The sequence below is a fragment of the Canis aureus genome, chromosome X, assembly GCF_053574225.1.
Source record: "Canis aureus isolate CA01 chromosome X, VMU_Caureus_v.1.0, whole genome shotgun sequence".
NCBI classification, from domain to species: domain Eukaryota; kingdom Metazoa; phylum Chordata; class Mammalia; order Carnivora; family Canidae; genus Canis; species Canis aureus.
The window spans coordinates 120681162-120703108 of NC_135649.1; the positions used below are offsets into that span (position 1 = coordinate 120681162).

General features: G+C 43.3%; 1 protein-coding gene across 6 annotated transcripts in view; it reads right to left on the reverse strand.

Annotated features, from left to right (window-relative positions):
- Nucleotides 1-319: 319 nt before the first annotated feature.
- LOC144307985 (uncharacterized) overlaps nt 320-21947 on the reverse strand; it is a 51323-nt gene continuing 29695 nt past the window's right edge. The window contains exons 4-8 of one of the 6 annotated variants that reach the window (XM_077888102.1): nt 12144-12191; nt 11845-11987; nt 9629-9767; nt 9111-9180; nt 320-2313 (exon numbers count right to left, since the gene is read on the reverse strand). In XM_077888102.1, the coding sequence (XP_077744228.1) occupies nt 11914-11987; nt 12144-12191 (122 nt within the window). In that variant the 3' untranslated portion in view covers nt 320-2313; nt 9111-9180; nt 9629-9767; nt 11845-11913. Of the gene's footprint in view, nt 2314-9110; nt 9181-9628; nt 9768-11457; nt 11988-12143; nt 12192-18212; nt 18378-21947 lie in introns of those variants that run through there. The other 5 variants (XM_077888100.1, XM_077888101.1, XR_013374637.1 and 2 more) reach the window with 5 other exon arrangements.

Here is a 21947-nt window from a genome sequence, read left to right on the forward strand (position 1 = left end):
AAAAAGTTTCAAATAGCTGGGTTTAAAAGAAAGGGAATCATTTCAGGGGGCTGTACGATAGATAACTGCTTTTAGGCAAGTATATCTCAGGGTGACAGCGGCCTCCAACTGGTTGCCTATGGAAAGTAACTAAGAATCCATGCAAATAAAGACCGTTTCCACAGCAGGAGAAATGAATCTGCCCACCAGGATAAAGACACAATAGTTTGAAAGAGAATTCTTTTGCATCCTCAGCTTGAGCTGGGTATTTGATGGCTAAATTTGCTGCCTATTTCCAAATCCCTCGAAACAGTCACCAGACATGAGGTTTGTAAGATAAATCCCATATTGTAGAAGCATGCATAGAAGAATAAAACGTATATACAAAACGATTCGCCGCATCTGATTGATCAGCACCCATATCATATGCTCAGCACAGTGAGATGTTGCCTCAAATGCAGACAGATATGAAGCCAGGCCTACCATCTAGTAAAGCAGAAAAAAATAACGTCTGACAAAAGTTTCTAATAGCAAAACCTTATGTTTGTCAATGTGATAAGGCTTTCTTGATTCAATATGTTTCACCCATAAAATGAAGGAATGAGGGACACCTGAGTGGCTCAGCTGATGAAGCATCCAACTCTTGCTTTCAGCTCAGGTCATGATCTTGGGGTGCTGGGATTGAGCCCCACAGCGGGCTCCATGCACAGCACAGAGTCTGCTTGAGGTTCTCTCTCCCTCTCCCGCTGTCCCTCCCACTCATGCGCACTGTCTCTAAAATAAATAAATCAATCTTTAAACAAAAGGAAGAGAAAGGCAGAAAGAAAGATGGAGGCAGACCACTTGTAAGATCCTTTCCAACTCTGCAATTCTGAGATAATGAATGGCCATATGAGTGCTATGGTTACGCTAAGATCTCAGAAGGGGAGGAAGTAAGGTCCAGTTAAAGACGATTCCCATAGTCAGTGGGTTTGGAGCTGAACCTCAAAGCTGTGTGGTGCCTAGGTAGCAAAATGGAATCGGGGAGGTGATTCTGTAGGTGAGAACATCAGGTTGAGGGGAGAATTGTTTCATGAGACCATAAGACAGTCTCAGTTCAACACAGAGTGTTCACTGAGGGGCGGAAGCTAGAGATGCAGACTGGAATGTGTGAGCAAGAAGTGACAGGGCCTTGGGGGACATGACAACAGGTTATTTTTTGATATGTAGCAACAGCAAGGAAGTAATGCAGTATCGAGAGCAACTGGGAAAGATTCCACTCAGGTAGCATTGCAGAAAAGGGGAAAATGCGGAAATGATACTTTATATGGGGTTATAAAATTGCCTGTTAGTTTTAAGGCAGCCATATTACCTAGTCCTAATTACAGGACAAGTATGGGAAACAGGACGAGGTGGGATTCCTTTTAGTCACAGAACAAGAAATTTAGAGATGTATGTACAAGGTAGAGGGGAACTTTGGGAAGAGGCGGAGGGTTTGAGCAGTTAGTAGGACCACGACGCTCAATGCCGGAGTGTGTCAGCCATGCCTGTGTGGGTTCAGAAAGACATTACAGGAGAAGCAACCGAGAAAACCAACGGGGAAATAGTTCTGCCCCAGAAACCACAACAATGATACAAAGTCAGAAGAAGTTTGGCCAAGTGGGACAAAGAGAAGAAAAAGGACAAGCCCCTCACGGAAATGCTGTTATAATGAGAAAATGTAAAACATGAACGTGTGGTCAAAAGGGACAAGGTGAACCCCATGTGGTCCAGCCAGCTCTGCCCTGGGGGGTGGCCCCGAGAGGATTCTCGGGTGGAAAGTGGGGTTTCCCTAAGCATACATAATTAGGCACCTGTTAGCTTCTGCAAACCTACCTGCTGCATCTCCAGCTGCTGAATCTAGAGGATATTGAGATAATGCACCTACTGGGGGCCCATACAGCTCTCAACAGACCTCACAGGCTGAGTTTACATAGTGCAGCGTCGTCTGCTAACATGATGCCCCGATGCCAGGCTAGCTGCTTCCTGCTTGGTCTGCCTTCTGGGTTTCCCAGGCTGATGACATTTGGGGTCCGATTCTTCTTTGCTGCGAGGCTGTCCTGGACACCGTGGGATATGTAGCAGCATCCCTGGTCTGTACACACCAGAATCCAATAGCAAGCTTGCCGGTCAGGACAGTGAAAATGTCTCCAAACATCGTCAAAATCCTGAGGGACCCCCTTGCTGCTCGTTTCCCCTTCAGCAGTTAAGCGCAGTGAGACACCTCCCTTCTGTGTTAATGAGTTCAAGACGGAAGGGTCTGATTTTCCGTGCGAGGCTCTGCATCCCTTATGCCTTTACGAGCCCACAGATAATCTGGAAAAAAAAAAGACTAGGCGTTAAAACTTCCTACTAGGTAGCTTCGGTTATGCACAAAAAGTCCTACTCGCTCCTTCAGTATTTTGGGAGCTAGAGCTGCCGGAGAGAAAGGCTGTCTACGAGCTGCTACTCGTTTCCCTGGTAAAGGACGTTTTGGAAAAAAAAAAAAAACAGTGTTACCTCTCGGAAATGATTGCTTTCATCACCCTGTGAGACTTTTGAAGATGCCTGTCCACGGTGGGCTCCGGAGCTCTTTGGGGAGCTCGAGGGAGATGCGTCGACCCCAACACCCGGCCCCGGGGAAGGCCGGCCCTAGCCAGGGAGGCGCACGAACCCAGAGCAGGCCTCCGCTGTGCTGTGCACAGAGAGCTGTGGGAAAGCCTGGCTGAATGAGCTCATTGAAGAGCAGTGATCACAATGAGGGTGCTCTGAAGCTGGCAGCGCCTTCAAAGGTTTCCAGGGGGGACATTCCTCTGCCAGGAAAAGCCAGGAGGTAAGAGACCTAAAGCCTGAGGAGACCCTCCTGCTTAATAGCGAGCCCTGCAAAGCTGCGCTGTCTCCTCCCCCATAAAATGAAGCTATTCAGGATCCTTCAAACGCCAGACAGCACAACAAATCACTTTGCCAAACGTGAGCTTTGAAGTCGAGGCCGCCCTTCTGGGTCTGCTCATCAGACGAAGACGCTCCACAATCAGGGTGTTTACCCAAGCGCTCCGCAAACCACGGGGTCGCCTCAGGGGGGATACAGCAAGCAAGGATTATGCACTGACTGTCTGCTCTGGCGCTGAACTGAACCGGGTATGGAAGCTCTCCTGGAGCTTGGATCATTTGCATCACACAGTCCGTGAATGCGGTTCAAAGGGTTTTGATTTACGTCTTTGGTGTGGAATTCCTTTCACTTTTGGAGATAATGAGCTCTGCGGTCATCAATCCTTCCCTTGGAAAGAACACAGGGGATGACGCCAAAGCCTTCCCTCCTCTGGGCGCCATGGAGATGTTGTGGAAGACAATTGAGTTGGGTGCCCTCCCCTGCGTGTCCCTACTCTGAGCTGGATGGAAACCATCCATGATGTGGTCTGGCACCCCACATACTGCTGCCTAACCTTGTTTCTGTAACCCCTCCCATCCCCGAACCCGCAGGTTGGCAACACTCACATCTCTGGCTGGGGCTCAACGTTTCCACACATTCAAGTGCCCCGTCCACCCCCTCCTTCCTTCTGAAGTTCCTTTATTGCATCAGGTGTCCTGCCCTTCAGCCTGGGTGAATGCATTCCGATCAACACGTGCACAGCAGCATTTTGGGGTTGCAGTGGAGAGAACTGCAAACCTCACATCCGCACCAGACAATTGTCCTGCCTGCTGGACAGCCTCCCTCAGGCCAGGAGAGCACTCCACTGTCGTATCTGGACGCCAACAGGCTTCCAGGGACAACAGGCAGCCTCAGTTCTAAGGAAGGCGACCACAGGAAGCCATTGGCCATTGGGGAGGCCCTTGGCCTTTGGGAAAGCCATTGGTCGTTGTAACAGATATGCTGGGAGACTTGAGATCAGTGGCTCTACCCAATGCAGCTACAGACTTGAAATCCTACCCCACTATGAAAACTCCAAATTGCTACTTCCTTCTCCCCAAAAAGGGCCTCCTCTGCTCCCGTGAGACTGGTATCTGTGGGAACCGCACACATGCATTCTGTGGACTTCGGAGAACCGGAGGTCAAGGAGGCCCCGCGGAGGAGCCGTGGATGGATGGTTGACAGCTCCCGGTTCTGTTTTCCTGCATTCTCTGTGAGCGCTCAACTAAACCTGCAGAAGAGGGCAGCTGCCCTCAATACGGGGCCTTCCCCCTAGGTAAATCACCTGGCCTTCAGGAACAGCAAGCCAAGGGACAGGAGAACAAAAGTGAAGGATTTGAATCCCCGGAAGCAGTTTGCTTTGGCAGCCTTTGACAACTGTGTTCTTAGCCTAGGGCGTAGAGTTATTTGCAAGACTTCCTGTATTTTTTTTTTTTTTAAGAGCAGGGCAGATAAGTATAAAGTCAACAAACACCTGCTAGGTCAATACTTGCTTCTCCACCAGACCAGCTGACAGGTCAATATCTCCGCAAGATCATTTCCTAAATGTCTCATGATCTGTTAATTTTCCTGAACTATTTATTTATTTATTTATTTATTTATTTATTTATTTATTTATTTTTACAGTAAAATTGACGGAAGCATTGTTTTTGGTTTGCTTTGAGAAAAACCCGAACTTAACATTTAAGGAAACCCCCTCGGGGGACCCCTGGGTGGCTCAGTCCATTAAGGTCTGCCTTCGTCTCAGGTCATGATCTCAGGGTCCCGGGATGGAGCTCCGCATCCAGCCTCATGTTGGGCTCTGTGCTCAGCGGGAGCCTGCTTCTCCTTCTACCTCTGCCCCTTCCCCGTTCATGCAGTCCGTCCAATACAATCTTAAAAAAAACAAAAACAAAAACAAAAAGCCCTTTGGCGTGTCTGTACACGCCCGCACATCGCAAGAGCTGTGAACACGGCGCCTGAAGACCACACTACCCTGTGCTTCCTTAGCAGCCTGTGAGCTCATCAGGCTTGGTCCTGGCCAGCTGGTTTTTTCCAGAAAGCCCAGAGTAATTAAGTGCAGAAAGCCAGTTTTGTTAACGGTGCCAAGAAAAAAGATCAGATAAGGAAAGGTCGCTGTGAGGAGCAGGGGTGAGCCGTTGCTTCCTTTTTAACAAACACTGTGCCTTCCATAACGTCGCTGTCTTCCGACACTGCATCATTTGGGCAACGTTCATCCAATCGGGAGTGATTTAAACAAAGCACAACGTGGCCCGGAAAAGAATGTTCCTCTTGTTATTGGTGAAAGTAGCTCCAGGATCACGGAATGATGGGGTCTCCAAAGGACAGAAGGAAATACAACAGAGTTTATTTTAGATCAAACCCAGTCTCTGGGTATTTGGGGAAATGCCAATATATATATTATTAAAAAAATTTTTTTTTAAAGAAAGAACACACGAGCGGGCGGTGATGGGCGCAAACAGAAGGAGAGGGAAAGAGAGAATCTTAAGTAGGCACCCACTCTGGGCTCGATCTCGCAACCCTGAGAACATGACCTGAGCCAAAACCAAGACTCAGACTGAGCCACCCAGGCGTGCCCCCTAATATTTTAAACAATATTTCTGCTCTGTCATCATTTCTGCTTCCAATAGGTGTTTCTTTGGAAGATGGAACGAAGGGAAACGTGAAGGAGTAACTGCCTAGACCCCAAATATGCCTGGTGGGGGTATGAAGAAAGGACATCTCGTAACCTCTGTGTTCGGTGACAAGCCGTTAGTTATCTCTGTCACAACTTCCGTTTTCTGGAAAGGCTAATGGGCCATCACTAAAAATTGGAATTGTTAAAAATAAAATAGGCAAATAAAGACAGGGCATAGAGTCATCCACATTGCAGACTGTTCAGTGACTGGGCCGGTTGCTGAAGGTCAACCAGACTCAGGACCCGACCGGTGGGTGTACAGAACCCACCGTGTTGCCATGTGTAGTGCCCAACATGCCGACGGGGTCTCTCTGAAACAACACAGTTTGTGTCACTAAAGAGAAAGGAAAGGAGCCACAAAAATGGAAGAATGTAGTAGCATGAAGAGGTCTCCAGAGAGATGACAAGATGCAATTTGTGAATCCTAACTGGATCCTGCGGAGGAGAAAGAGGAGGAGGAGGAGGAGGAGAAAGAGGAGGAGGAGGGCTATGGAAGACATTATTTTCAGAACAAATGGGTACGTTTGGACAAGCACTCAATAGCTCACGATGCCATCAAACTATTCTGATTTTTCCTAAGTGTGAAAATGCTGAAGAGGAAGAAAGTCATTCTTCAGAGAAGCACATGGCCAGCAGGTGAGGCTCGCAGCAGAAACGTCCCACTGCTAAACCAACGTCGTCACATTTCAGGCGCTTCCAAGGTGCATGGTTCTCACGTAATTCCAGGTTGAGCAGGCGACAGGGACGGGTGACGAGCTCTACGGGCAGCCCCTGCTCAGTGTCTGTGGGATCCACGCCGTAAGTGGGTCTGAGTTCAAGCCTGGTGGACAAGGATGCAAAGCTGAGAGGAGCCAAGTGGATGATGCTGCAAACAGATGGACATGCAGGTTCAAGGGCAGGACAGAGAGAGGATTTGACCCATTTGCTGGGCACTAGGTAGGCTGGTATTGCTCCAGCCAGCACCCAGGGGAGGGTGGTGCTGAGTAGCCATCAGTCCGTAATTCTTACAAGAGCATGAATTCAGGAAATCACCTTGTCCTTGCCTCAGCTTCCCACCCTAAACTGGAAATCACGGTCCCACCCAAGGTAGGTCCCTCCCGGGTCCTGCGGGAGCGGTGGCAACAGCACGGAGTACAGGCTCTGCTGAAAAGTGTGGATCTTGTCCCTTATCCCTCGACTCAGATGCCACCAGCAAACATGCATCCGGCCCCACTGGGCCACGGAAAATGCTGTAGGAAGCAGAGAATCCCAGGAAAAAGCGCAGGCCCGCCCTGCCCTGCTGTCTTCACGCGTGCAGGTGGGAGTGCTCCCAGCACACACACAAAGGCCCAAGAAAAATGCCTGTGAACGCTCAACCCCAGTATTGGATGCTGCCCATAAAACGCCCCGAGCCATTATTTACAAGCGCGTATGACGACTGTGATGGATGACAGCCCTGTCGGGCTCTGGAGGCAGGCAGCTCTCACTGCAGGAGGGAGGGGGGAGGCTTGTGCCCTCCTGAGATGGGGATAAATAGAGGGGAGGTGACTCAGGCATCACAGAGTAGGACTTGGCCCCAAGCATGGAGCGAGTCCCCAGAAGGCAGAGATGTAGGAGTCCGCACGGCCCTGGGGACAGCAGCACTGCAAGGACAGCTCGCAGTGGGAGGCAGGAGAGCATCTGTCAGGCACAGGGCAAAGTCAACCTTCCTGTGCCCTTTGGTGTAGGCGGACCCTCAACAGGTCGGATGAGCCCCAACCACGTCGGGGAGGGCCGTGTGTCTACCGGGGGCACCGAGTGGAAGACTAACGTCACCCACAAGTACCCTACACGCACACACCCAGAAATAACGCTTGACCAGCTCGCTGCGCTGAGCTCGGGACCCTTCAGGTGGACACACAGCCTGAGCCACCCACCTGCCGCCGGGGTCCGCACCCACTGGGCCATGTGAGTGATGCCAGCACCTACTTCCTAACACCCGCTTGGGCTGTATAGTCTCAGAACCCCCGCATGCCCCGGATCCGCTCACCTTGTACACTTTGTACTTAGTCCAGCGTCGACCCGTCATATACAACCCTGCAGCGTCTTCTTAAAAGACGCAACTGAAGTCTAAACTCGGTGCCCGGGGGTCACTGCTCTCCTGTTCTCTCCTCCACAAACGGGAAAAGGCAACTCATAGAGGCACACCCAGGAGGGCACAAAACCAGAAGGCGAGCTCCCCATTCTGACCCCTTCTCCCGATGATGCCACACTTGCACCGGAGAGCTCCGGAGAGCCCTCTCTTTCTCCTCTTCGATCACGGATGTCCATTTACAGCGCGGCGCCCGGACAGCGGCCGCCCTGCATAACCAGTTGTTATGGTAACAATTAGCAGTTCCGATCCAACCGCTGCCGCCGTGGAGTAAGAGAGCCGTTCTTTGGAAACGAATAGAAGAAGAATTTCTGAATTTCCTGGAGGCCGCCTTCATGCAGACCTCATTGCAGGCTGGACGCGCATTCGCGGTCATGGTCTAGAAGGTCTCCTTGACAATTGCCAGGCCTGTGTGCTTTCTCCAGAAGTCCGTTTCTTGCTTAACTCCTTTCGTGATTGTGTGTGTGTGCACATGCACGTGCACCCATATGGGGCAGCGGGGGGTAGACTGCAGAGTGACCCAACAGGCCCATCAACAGATAGACGGGAGTCTTTGAAAATCCGATCTCCCGAAATGAAGGGACATGTCTGCACAGCCACCTGCTACGATGCATCCGTGCGCGCTGAAAAGTGCTCCCGAGTAATTAGAAATCGTCCTGCCGTGACCCAGCACCCTCTTTAGAAACTTACTAGGTGATTCCTTAGCAAGAACGGTGTAAATAGCATTTAGGAGAAGGACTTAAATCGTTTTCTTCCAAAGACTAACCCCTGTGTAACTAGACCACTTTACTAGTAATTATTTAAGAGGAAAATTTTCACCGGAGCAGAACAAAAGTGAAATTCTTTAAGTTACAAGATGTTTTTTTTTTTATAGACTCTAGGGGGGGACAAAAAAAAGCACATTCGCATTCGTGCGGGTTTCTTTAGTAAGTCATCCGATGGCATTGGCTCATGAATGCTCAAATGCATTTTGAAATGATTTTTGACCTGGGGGCAACATCCACCCCACCGTCTGGGCCTTTTTATGAAATCCACTGAGACCTCTTTTTTGAATTAAATATATAGGTATCCTAAACCAAAATTGTGAGGCAGGGTTCTTCGAATTCCTTCTTAAAGGGCCAGTTAGAAAATACTTTAGAATTTCAACTTTTACAAACCAAGATGCAACACTAAAGAGGTTATGTAGGTACATATACTATACGACCATTTAAAATTGAACGGTTTCAGCACCCGACTCTCAATTTCGGCTCAGGGCATGATCTCAGGGTCGTGAGTTCAAGCCGCAAACCGGGCTCCACGCTGGCTGTGGAACCTGCTTGTGATTCTTTCTCTCCCTCTGCCCCTCCATTGCTTCTATTGTTTCAAAAATAAAATTTAAAAAAAATAAAAATAAATAAAATTGAACCATTGAGAAATCGTAAAGGCCACTCTTAACTCACCAACTATGAAAACGAACATAGACGGCTGGTCCAATTTGGCCCACAGGGTCATCATGTGCCAAGCCTTGATCTAAAGCATCAAAAATGGTTAAAATTATAAGTACAGAGATGTTAGTAGTAATAAAAGTATGAATACGGTCAATGAAATCTACAGGTAAGAGCTTCTGGATTGTTTCACAGATTTTAGCTTGTTTGGCTGTCATGGTTGCTACTCCCCTACCATCGCTTCAAGTGATATTCCCATTGGGAGTTTTGAGGGAACCAGTTTGATTTAATGCAATGAGGACAGAACTGTCTTTTGGGAAATGTTCATAAAAGGGACATGAGGTGTGGCATCAGCTGGCATGTGAATGATGGCTCAGCGGCTCTGCATGCTGTTTTATTGACATTGCCCTCAACGGGACAGGATTTCAAGGAAAACAATAGGAAATGCACAATACCACTGAATCCTCAGAAGGACTTTACAAGGATAACAGATGAGTGGTTCCGTTTCCAGGAGGAGAACTTCGGACTTTTACCTACTTGCACGTATGGTCCTCTGCTGACTAGCCTGTTCCAACCATTGCTGAAGAAATAAAATTTCCACTGTTGACATTTCCATATATATTTTGGAAGCCCCGGTGCAAGTTATCCCAGCTCAGTCTTGCAGACGTCATCCTACATGTGAGACAGTAGACATTGCCATATTAGGTAGGGGTGTCAGAAAAATAAACTGGAAAATGCTTGTCCTGCTCACCCTCATTTGAAGGAAAAATTGTGGGCAAGATGTCCAACGTCATCTCAACACCGTGCCAGGAGACGGGAAATAAGTAAAAATCGTGGCAGAAGACGCCTGACTTGCTTCTTGACAATGAAGTAAACTATAACCCCAGGGTCAGGGCATCCAGCTTTCCAGCTCTATCAGTGACCACCCATCATCTTGTGCTTATTAACCTGTTCCCCATCCCCAACCACAGGAATTTGACATTCGGCTGAGGAATTCTCACATTCCTGCCAACCACAGACATTTCTAGAATGCCTACCCGTTTTTTCCAACCCATGCTTTTGGCTCAAATGCTCCTTGATTCTTAATCACCTGTCCTTTGTTTCTTGGAATACCGTCACGATAACTACGGCACAAAAAAGTATCTTGGAAATGAATGATAGAGGACATACAGGACATACTAGAGCTACCAACCAAAGCTACGACGGCAATCGTATTATAGTATATAAAGGTATCCAAGCAGCATCACACACCCTCAGTGTACACGAAGCATGTTCTATGTCAAATACATTTAAATTTTTTAAAAACCTCAGAAAATATATTGGCAATGACCATATTTTTTCAGTGATTCACATAAACCCAGAGCAGTATCAGCCACAAGGATGACAGACCCGCCAATGGAAATCGCTACTTCAAGCTGTATCATTTCTTCCTTTGCTCACATACATGATATTTGTAGAATGAAGATGCATTTATTAGTATTAAAATAGGGGCGACTGGGTGGCTCAGTTGGTTAAGATGCTGCCTTCGGTTTAGGTCATGAGCCTGGGGTTCTGGGATGGAGACCCAGGTCAGGCTCCCTGCTCAGCGGGGAGTCTGCTTCTCCCTCTCTCTCTACCCCTCCCTGCCCCTTGTGCACTCTCTCTCTCAAATAAATCAATAAAATCTTTCTTAGTATTAAAATAAAAAGACTTTTAAAAATTACTTGTGGAATACACAGAAAATTGGTCATCTTAAGTATTTTTAAGTGAACAGGTCAGGGGCATTGAGTACACTCATATGGTTGGGCAATCACCGCCACCGTCCAGAACACTTTGTTGTTGAACTGAACCTCTATGCCTGTTAAACACTCCCCTCCCATTCGCCCCTCCTCCCAGCCCCCCGGCACCCACTGTGAATTTGTCTCTATTAATTTAATGATGTTAAAGTACTTCCTATAAGTGGAATCATACAAATGTGTCCTTTTGTGACTGTCTTATTACACTCCAGTGTAATGTCCTCAAGCTTAGCAAAGGGAGTTTTTAAAAGCTTGTTTCACAAGGCACAAAATTGTGGGACACAATAACCCCAATTTAGGATCCTTTACAACAAGCTTGGGTAGAATTAATGTTTCCAGAATACACCGATTGGTTTCTACGTGTGCAAAGATGAACAACATCATGAAAATGCATGTATTCCTCCTTCCCATGGTGTCCACTTCCTATAAAAACATGGGGGCAGGTTCATACTTTAGTCTAGGATTTAATTAGAAACTTTGTACTGAGAGGGAATATCTTCCACCTAAAAAACCAGGACACGGGGTAATAATGAGTAAAAATGATTTAAAAGTCAGTTGGAAAGAGACCCTGATGTATCCGTGCAAAGTGATAATGATGATTTCGGTGTTTATGGGCAATCGTTTCCAATAATAGCCAAATGTGCTCAATTCTGAGAAACAACGTAACCTGCTTCTAATATTGCGATTGTCTTAAATGGTCATCTCATTTTGCGGTTATGTAATAAGAAAAGCGTTATTTGGCACTCTGCTTAAGAAAGATGAAACGGCTATGGTTTAGCGGCATCGTGCGGGAATATTCTTTCTCACGTGTTTTTACATCTTCTTGCTTCCTGGCTTCTTATCTGATTATTGATTTTAAAAAGCAATAATGCATCCCACACATAGGGTATTAGGAAGAGTCATGTGTTGGTTTTGCCTTTATGCAGTAGGGTAAACTTGCACATAAGTGTAAAGGCCGCTGATGTGTGACACACCATATGACACCTGAATTTCACTTAGAGTTTCTTCAACGATTCTGTTATCTCAGGCGACATGTGTGGCTTTCACCCGTAACGTGAAATGAAGCACTTGGGTAGATCGTGAGTCTTCAAAGGGAATGGTAGCTGAGACTGCAACCCTTTAAAAAACAAACAAAAAAATGAGACAACAGAAGCCAGAAAGTGAGCAATCCATAAAACAACCAGAAAGTCTGTCTGCCCCTCCTCATAACTTCCCCTCCTCACTCCTGGGGGTGAGGGAGGCTCAGTACTACCCTCTGGACGTCCAAACATACCTTGAAAATTACTGGGCCAGTTAGACTGTAAAGGGCCACCCTGCTCAGCTGTAAAACACACACACAAAATAAAAGACCATTATATGAAAACAATGTAAATTAATTTGAACACAGATGATGACTATTTCTAAAAATGAAAGATACCATCAACAAAGAGAAAAGTCAAGAATGTATAAAGACTTTTTTGGAACACATTTTATCCCAACTGTTTATAATGAATATCAAGAATATGATGACGTGATGTATTATGCATAAAAATATATGTATATTATTGTATCACCAAGAAAGAGAAAAGCCACGAATGCATAAAGACTATTTAAAACATATTTTACCCCAAATGTTTATTTTTTATTTTTTTACCCCAAATGTTTATGATTAATATCAAGAATATAAGAATATCAAGAATATAAGAATATCAAGAATATAAGGTATCATAATACTTTAATATATACATAAGAATAAATGAATATCTGTGTATATAAGAATATATAAAGTGCACACATACACAGATTCTGATAAATCAGTAAGAAAAGTGGGGAAAAAGGCACCTGGCTGGCTCAGTCAGTGGAGTGTGTGTCTCTTGATCTTGGGGTTGTGAGTTCAAGCTCCATGTTGGAGTTGAGATTACTTAAATCTTTTTATTTTTTTTTTTTTTTAAGGATTTTATTTGACAGAAAGAAAGCACAAGCAGGGGGAGCTGCAGGCGAGGGGAAAGGGAGAAGCCGACTCTCCTCAGAGCAGGGAGCCCAATGTGAGGCTTGATCCCAGGACCCTGGAATCACGATCTGAGCCGAAGGCAGATGGTAAATGGCCAATAACACATGAGTAGCCATCTTTTACTCATGGACAGAGAAATTCAAGTTAAAACATGAATAAAACTCCCTTAAGTTAGGGAAAGAATTGAGTCAAACTGTATAAAGTGCTAAGGAAAACATGAAGCTAAAAAGGATCCTCTTACTATTAGAAGGAGCATGGATTGGTACACCACTTTGGGAAGCCTTCTGGAAGCTTCTAGAGAGCTGAACATGCACTCAGCCTTCCAGCCAGCTGTCTACTCCCAAGAAGCTTATGTGCACAGAATTATGGACAAGAATGTTCCTGGTAACTGCTTGCAATAATGAAAAATTAGAAATCAGTCACACTATAATAATCAAATTTATGTAAACTGTGGTTACAGGTATCAGTCCAATCCATGAGTGAAAATTAATTATGAAAGAAATAATATATACATGTTAATATATATACAGATATAGATAGATTAGATAGATAGATCTAGATGATTATAGATGGATGGATGGATGGTTGGATGAATAGATATGACGGATGGATGGATGGATAGATAGATAGATAGATAGATAGATAGATAGATAGATAGATCTAGATGATGATGGATGGATGGATGGATGGATGGATGGATGGATGGATAGATGGATAGATAGGTCGATAGATGATAGATAGATAGATAGATAGATAGATAGATAGATAGATAGATCTAGATGATTATGGATGGATGGATAGATGGATAGATAGGCCGATAGATAGATAGATAGATAGATAGATAGATAGATAGATAGATAGATAGATGATAGATAGATGGTTGTAGATACAGGTAGATACATATGGTGGATAGATATAGATAGATGGACAGATGCATATGTATTAGAATGATAAGAAAACCCAGAGACCCGAGAGACTGTTCAAACCAAACTAATTAAGGTCTGCTGGGAAGACAGCGAGGAAAATGAAATTGAGGACAGGTGCATAGGGGATTTAAAACTATTTCTCTCACATGTTTTAAAACTCATCATAGAGAAGGCATAAAGGAAAAATGGCAAACCTCTTACCACCACTCTGTCCTCTACTTCGTCCCTCACCCCAGCCTCTTTTCAATGCTCTCCCTCCAACTGCATGTTTGCATCCCATAATATCAAGCCCACTAGCATTATCTCTTCAAAAACATATTTCTAGGATAAGAGGAAAATTACATTATTTTCTTAGAGAGAAATGCTGGCTCATAAGTCTCAAGTGTCATAAGTAATTTTCAAATGAAATAAGCAATTAATAATTGATATGTTTATTTTCCTCACTCATTCATTTCGTATTTTTCCCCTGTTTAAATGTGATTGTTTTTATATATCAGTGAACATTATCAAGCAACAAATAGTTGAGATCTTCCAGTTTAAAAATATGATTTTTTTTTTTTTTTTAAGGAATAAGGCCTCTGGGAGTCTTGGGCATATGTTAAAACTCATGGGCATATGCTCGCCTCATAAAGAGAGTCAGTCATGGCAATTAGCTCGCACGTGTTTTATCGCTAGCCTCAGTGGCAGGAGTGCAAGTACCAATCTCCCCCAAATGAAGCAAACCTAAGCCCTGTCCCTGGTGTCTTCCTGTCCTTGTTGTCTCTTTCGTTTCCATGATCGGACTTTCTGGTCTGGACTTTGTATTCCTTTCCGTGAGTGGGGCTATCCTGACCGTGCTGTCCCTGAAATCTACAATGTGTCATACAGCATCCAGTAGTACGCAAGTCGACGTTGAGGGAAGCAAGTCTGGGAGGACAGCACCATACCTCTGGCGAGGAGGAACCGAGTACTGCTGCCAACTGGTATGGACCCCGGTCAGGTCACCATTGCTTGAAAGGGAAGAATGTTAGACTTGTGGCCAATGTTCTTAACCAAATACATCATTTGCATAAAATGATATGTGACACACTCACATGAACAAATATGTCTCTATATACGCCCTACCTATATCTCCCGCCGTGTCCCTTTGTATACACACAATTAGTTGTTACATTAAGTAATTATACCTTATGTTATGCTATATGCTACTATATTAGTGTAAATATTAATGAATGTATGTATTAACACTAATACATTAATATTTGTAACCATGCAAATGAGTTTTATGTTAATTAACAGCATGTGCATTATGTAATAATATGTTACATTATATATCATCATATATTAATATAACCATTTATAATAGATAGTATAATGTATAAACTATGATATTCACATTATCCATTATCACTTATGATATTAATACTTTATTGATATCATATTTATATTAATATAGTATTTATAGAATCCATTATCACTTATGATTAATAGTTTATTGATATCATATTTATATTAATATAGTATTTATATAATCCATTATCACTTATGATATTAATACTTTATTGATATCATATTTATATTAATATAGTATTTATATAATCCATTATCACTTATGATATTAATAGTTTATTGATATCATATTTATATTAATATAGTATTTATATAATATAGTATTTATAACATATACATACTATGTGCACAATAATTTAGAGTGTTTTATGTCAGGTTCAGTTCTAAATATGCCCCCTTTGCTTTTACAATCTAATCTTCACAACAGCCATGAGCTAGAAGGTATTATCATACCCATTTTACACAGAATACCGATACCCCAAGAGGCAAGTTACATGGAATCCCATGACAAGAAGCACTGAATATGAGCAGTGATTTGATTCCACGCTGTGGGGTCCAGAGAGACCCCTTTCCAACTAGAATTTCCCAATTGTTGGAAGTCGCCATTGGCTTACGCTTTTCCCCAAGTGCATGAAGGCGCCTCCGAGGATATGAATGAGCAGTAACCAGAAATCTACCATACTGAATTTAACATTAACAGCCTCAGGATTAACCCTCACTGTATGAATTCACCATCATTGTCCCTATTAGAAGTACTGGACCGCATCTCCATGTAACAAGTGCATTTCCACCTCCACACCAAAAGAGGGAGATGAAAGATCCTTTGTGAATCACGTTTCTCTTGCTGGGGATACAGATGTTGCAAAGGGAAAGTTGTAGACGCATCTACGTTAATCACCAAAGAGAATCACGAATAGCCTTGGATCTATCTAAGTAGCTCGTGCATGGAACGTTCTCTATGTACTGAATATTTTAAACCCCATTATCATCATTATCATCTACAGCTACTTCATCATCATCCGCGAGTAATGGAAAATGTTTTGCTAACTCCCAAAGCGCTGTGTGCTCATTTCAGAACGTCCTTTGCTCTTAATGCATTTCTTAATGATGGTTCCAAATTGTGATGGGGAGCAGGGGTTTTGGAAGTCAAAAAGCCAGTATCTCGTTGCAGCCTCTTCTTCAGGTGGAGACAACCCTGCCCATCTCACAACAGACACCAGTACACAGAGCTCAGATTGCCAAGACTTCACTTACTGAAACCAAATGAAATATCAATATCCTTTTTAAGGTAATCATTGCACATATAAAGTCACCTCTGGTTTTTGTACAAACAAGCACAAAATGGAAAGATGAGAAGATACTCCTAATGCATTCAGGCGTTGAGACTATGACCAAGGAGCTTCACCATAAAATAATCCGCTGCAGCTTTAGAGCAGATCTTACTTTACGCTTACCATAAATTAGAGTTGGTAATCCAGATGAATTGGAATGGCAAGCTCTGTGTGAAGCCATGTTAGAAATGGGTTGGGTTCTCTAGAAACAGAATCCGAGACAAGAATATGGGTGCATTTGATTCATGGAAGGAAAAACGAACAAAGAAGGTGACAGGGGGATATGCCGGGAAGAGGAAAGACATGACAAAGGGGCAGCCACTGCACGAGGCAGCCTCGGTCTGACATCATGGCGGGCTCGATGTCATGGTCCCCCAGGGTGGAGAGGTAGGGGGTCACTTGGCAGGCAGGGGACCTCGTTGTCAACCAAAGGCCATGCTCTAGAGGGAGGGAGACCACCTGTGAGCCATTAGGGCCTAAATCGGACAGCTGAAGGACAAGTGCGTTGGCCCTGTGAGGGGGGCTTGGGCAAGGTGCCAAAACAGCATCTATCACACCCACCATTTCCACTACCTGCAAGTGCAAATCTCCGTAAGCATTCATTTACCATAATATGTCTCTTCCTGCCCTCAGAAATTCCAATGCCCTGAATTCAGATTAGATCATGATTCTTACGCTGGCCAAAACTGTACATAATTTAAGGCCGTGGTTTCTAAATCTTTACTTACATCTCAGTATAAGGTAAGGATTTGTAAATAACAGGATGTTGTTTCGTTGTTTTATAAGATGTATTGGCATGATTTCAAAATCTGTGGTTCGTTTTGCACACGGGTTTTCTTGGCTTATAAATCCATATACTTAGCTAGAGCTGATGCTTACAATAATGGTTTCTCAATGAGAAGCTGAACTGGATTTATTAGCAGGTTTTATAAATCAAGTGCAAAATATATAGTTTAAACTTCTAGAAGCACAGATTTATGTTTCCTTGCAATAAATCATGAGACTAAGTATCCACAGAGTCCCACTGTTTTTGTGTTAATCCGGTCAATTGCTGGGTAAATACCTCATGCCTTTTAATCCAATTCATATTCATAATTAGAACTCATTATTTCAGTAAATATCTGTCGATTTATGGTGATCCTAAATGCATGCATTTGGAGGAGTTTGGAAGCCTGCCTGCATATTAACAGTTACCGGGGATAAGAAATGCCATCACCGAGAGAATGAGTGAAAAATGTACAACAATAATATTGAGTCCCATAAGTAAAGGATAAAGCAGAATTTGAAATATCTCCATTTCCATTCTCAAAACGGCACCATTCAGTGATGATTATGTGCTATTAATGCAACTTTGTAAGTGGAGGATGCTTTATGATTGACTTAACACTTTTATGCCTCCGTCTTTGTTTTCTTCTGACACGAGGAAATAGGAAATGTCTGCTGGCACCAGTGGATGAAACCGAGCCTCAGACATTCCGTGCATTTCTGAACATCAGTGACATAGTCTGGACATCATGGCTCCTCACTCTGGGTCTTGGCGTCCAGCTGCCCTCAGACTCACCCCCATGTGCTTTATCATGGACACAAATGCTAATCCCAAGAGGGAAGCACTCTCTATTGGGACTCTCCTCTCTTTTCCTCAAAGTCTCTATACTCCAAGGATCTTGCAAAAGGTTGGAACTTGGAAAGCTCATTGCTTTACACCTTCCTCCACCATCATGGGAGAGGACAACATGGGGGCAACTCACCGTCCACACAAATCGCCTTTATAATTGTTATTACAACTTATCCCCTCAGCCTTACATGCATTGCCAGTTGCCAGAGGACACTGGCCAGGGCTCATCCACTATGGTTGACGCAGACTAACTGTTATGCCCATAGAGAAATTCCATTAGCCTTGCAGCTGGGGAGCTGCTCCGGTAGCTGTCCTACTGTCACAAAAGAAAGAAATATGGATTTAATTTTCAATAAGGGATTAAATACTTTGTTAATATTATTAAACATGAAGGTAATGTTTTAAAATTTTAATCAATGATTAATGTCATTACGGGAAAGCTGTTTGCAAGGGGACTGTCACAGAAAATGTGTTCAGGATTCTAGATAAATGACTGACCAATTTAAAAAGATGAAATATGGGAGGAATTGGAATTTGGGAGTGACTAGCTCAGGAGGATGTGGAACAAGGTGAATATATAATTTTTTAATTCACGCAGGACTAGAGAGAAATAGGGACAGGGAAATTTTACAGTTTTATAACTTTTATAATTAATTGTAAAAATATTAACTGAAAAAAAAGTTTTATCAAATTGTTGGAGCTATGGAGCAGTCCTATTTAAAAGTATTTCTTTAGGGGCACCTCGGTGACTCAGTTGGTAAGCATTTGATTCTTGATCTCAGCTCAGGTCTTGATCTGAGGGTCATGAGTTCAAGCCCTGCTTTGGGATGAATAAATTTTTAAAAATTAAAATAAAAGTTTTGTTTGTTTGTTTGTTTACATATATACACAATTATCTCTTGGGGCATATAAGTGGCTCAGTCAGTTAAGTATCTGACTCTTGGTTTTAGCTCAGGTCATGATCTCGCAATTGGGGGATCGAGCCCCCCCACGGGGCTCTGTGCTCCTTGCAAAGTCTGCTTTGGATTCTCTGTCTCCCTCTCTCAAATAAATAAATAAAGTGTTTAAAAAATACATATTTCTTGCATCCTTGTTCTGGATAAGATGGTATATTAGTCTGCTTGGGCTACCTTAACATGATACCACTGAATGGTTGGCTTAAATAACAAAGATTTATTTTCTAATGGTTCTGGAGGCTGGAAGTGCAAGATCAAGGTATTAGTGGGATTGGTACCTTCTGAGGCTTCTCTCCTCACCTTGTTGGTGGCTGCCTTCCCATGTCCTCGCGTGGCCCTTTCTCTGCACGTGCTCATCCCTGGTATCTCTTCCTCTTATGTGGATACCAGTCCCATTAGGGCCCCACCTTTATGACCTCATTGGACCTGAATTACCTCTTTATACAGTACCCCCAAGTATAGATATACTGGGGGTTGGGTTTCAACACATGAAGTTTGAGGAGCTACAACTCCATGTGTAAAATGGGGACAGTGCATGGTATGCGGACTCTCCTTGGACAGGATGCACAGAATAGCTATTTGGAGACTAAAAACTACATGGCCACTACATGCCCATTAGAATGGCCCAAATCCAACATCGAATGCTGGCAAGGGTGTGGAGAAAAAAGACTCTCATGCATTCCTGTATGAGCGGCAGCCACACTGGAAGACAGTTGGTTAGTTTCTTACAAAACGAAACATCCTCTCACCATGCAATCCAGTAATCCTGCTCCTTGGTATTCATCCAAAGATACTGAAAACTGATGTCCGCATGGATGCTGACAGCAGATTGATTCGTAATTGTCAAAACCACATTTGCTAATATCATCAATCCAATCTGAAATGATGTTAGGTATAGGAAGCTCTCCGTAGCAGATAAAAATTAGATTTTTTTCCTTTGAAGCCAAAAGCTCACTTTGTTCACTTATTGTTTCCTAAGGGTGACTCTTAAATGAAGCTTTCCCCCACTGCCAAGAACATGTCTGCTCCATTGCTTCCTCAATTTACTAAGAACGTCAGTTTATAAAGATGTGCACGTACTTCGCTAAAAATGGTCTTCGTTTTATGGCTGCAAAACAGTAAGTTCACCTTCGACATTGAACAAGTGTTCATAATACACCAGGTGTTTCAACGAAGACACAATGAACTTGGAAAATCTCTACTTTTAGTCCTTGGTTGAAAAGTGGAACCACCGTTAGAATTAGTTGCATGGATATTTCAATATTCTCAAGTTGTGAATATACAACTGATGTCGTTCATCTGCTCAGGAAGATGAAGCTCTGCCACTAGAGCCAACCTGCTTATGATCTTTATATTACTTTTAGTACATGTACAGGAAAAGTTGTAGAAGAGACAGATAATTTTGAATAGTCAGTCGCTTGATCTAAATGAAAGGTCATGCTTCCCAAAATGGCATGTAGATTCACTTTCTGCAGCTCCGTGTGTTGTGTCATATCACAATATAACAAATACAAAAGAACTCACAAAATACTACTAGATATTTTTTTAAATGCTGTTACTTCTGCAGATTTGTGTCCTCTGCTTTCTTGTAAATTGTGCGATCCCAACAGCATTTGTGAATTAAAAATGTTTACAGATTCTTCGTGCAGTTTGCTTCAGCATCAAGTTTCTTGAGAAATGGAAAATGAACTCTTAATTTGTCCTTAATCGTGGTCTGTTTTAGAGTTCATTCTTGTCAAGAGGGTTTATCACAAAATGTTTTCATGTTTGATCCAAAACATAAATAACTGTAGATTTATACCGTGATGTTAACAATGCAGCTACTATGACAAAATATTCAGATGACTATATATACACCCTAAGGCAGGACTACTGAGCCTTCTTCTCCAGCACATATTTGCTATATGCCTAACCAATGATGTCCTGTTGCCACACTGAACCTTGCCCTGATGGCTTCACATACATTTTGGGTGGAAACAGCTATGACTCAGCAGACTGGTACACCAATAGCAATGGCCACTGTCATCAGAGTACTCAGCTTCTTCTGTTCCAACACCATGTGCACTACCTGTGAGCACCTGCATATTTAGTGTTAATGACTTAGCACCTAGAAAGGGTGCTTGAGCTTCAGATAGAACCACATGTTTCAGTGGTGACTCTCAAAACCATCTGTTCATTGCACATACCCCCCGGAGAATGATACCCTACCTATCATAGCTTATTTTAATGCAATGATGAGCAATGACACAAGTCACCACAAGTTGAAAACCCACCACGAATACTGGATTTAAAAGGATGCTGAGGATGCAGATAAAATCATGCACATTTTTGACTTGCAAGAAATGCCCCAGGCAAACCAGAAAGTGTGGTTACCAGATGTAGAAAGAATTGGGAAAAAAAAAAATCTTGAAGGTCATGGAATACCCAGCATCAGTGGTCTTTAACTTCTGGAGGAACAGATGATCCTCATGATTTGAGAATTTGCTGTAACTTATCAACTGCCTCCCCAGGAGAATCCATCTATACTTAACATTTTGCCTAGAATTTCATCAGAGTCCAAGGAGATCCTGATTGTATCCATAGATTCCCGAAACCAACCCTTCAATGGTGGTTATGGATTTAGTTATAGTGACCATTATTATAATAATTTACCATCACTATTGTCATTTAGTGGACAGGAGCCAGGAATGATAAAAACGTCAGTAGTGTATGTTGGAAAGAAACAAAAAAAGAACAACAAAAATCATACTGTTTCCCGCACAACTTTGAAATACCCCACCACATATTCATTTACAATTCTTTTTTTTTTTTTTAAATCTCTCAATACCTATCTAAATCTAGAACCTAACTCCATTTTATATCTAAACTCAAGGAGTCCTTTTTTTTTTACATAGTTTTAATAGGCACCGAATTTTCCAGGAACACAGCTG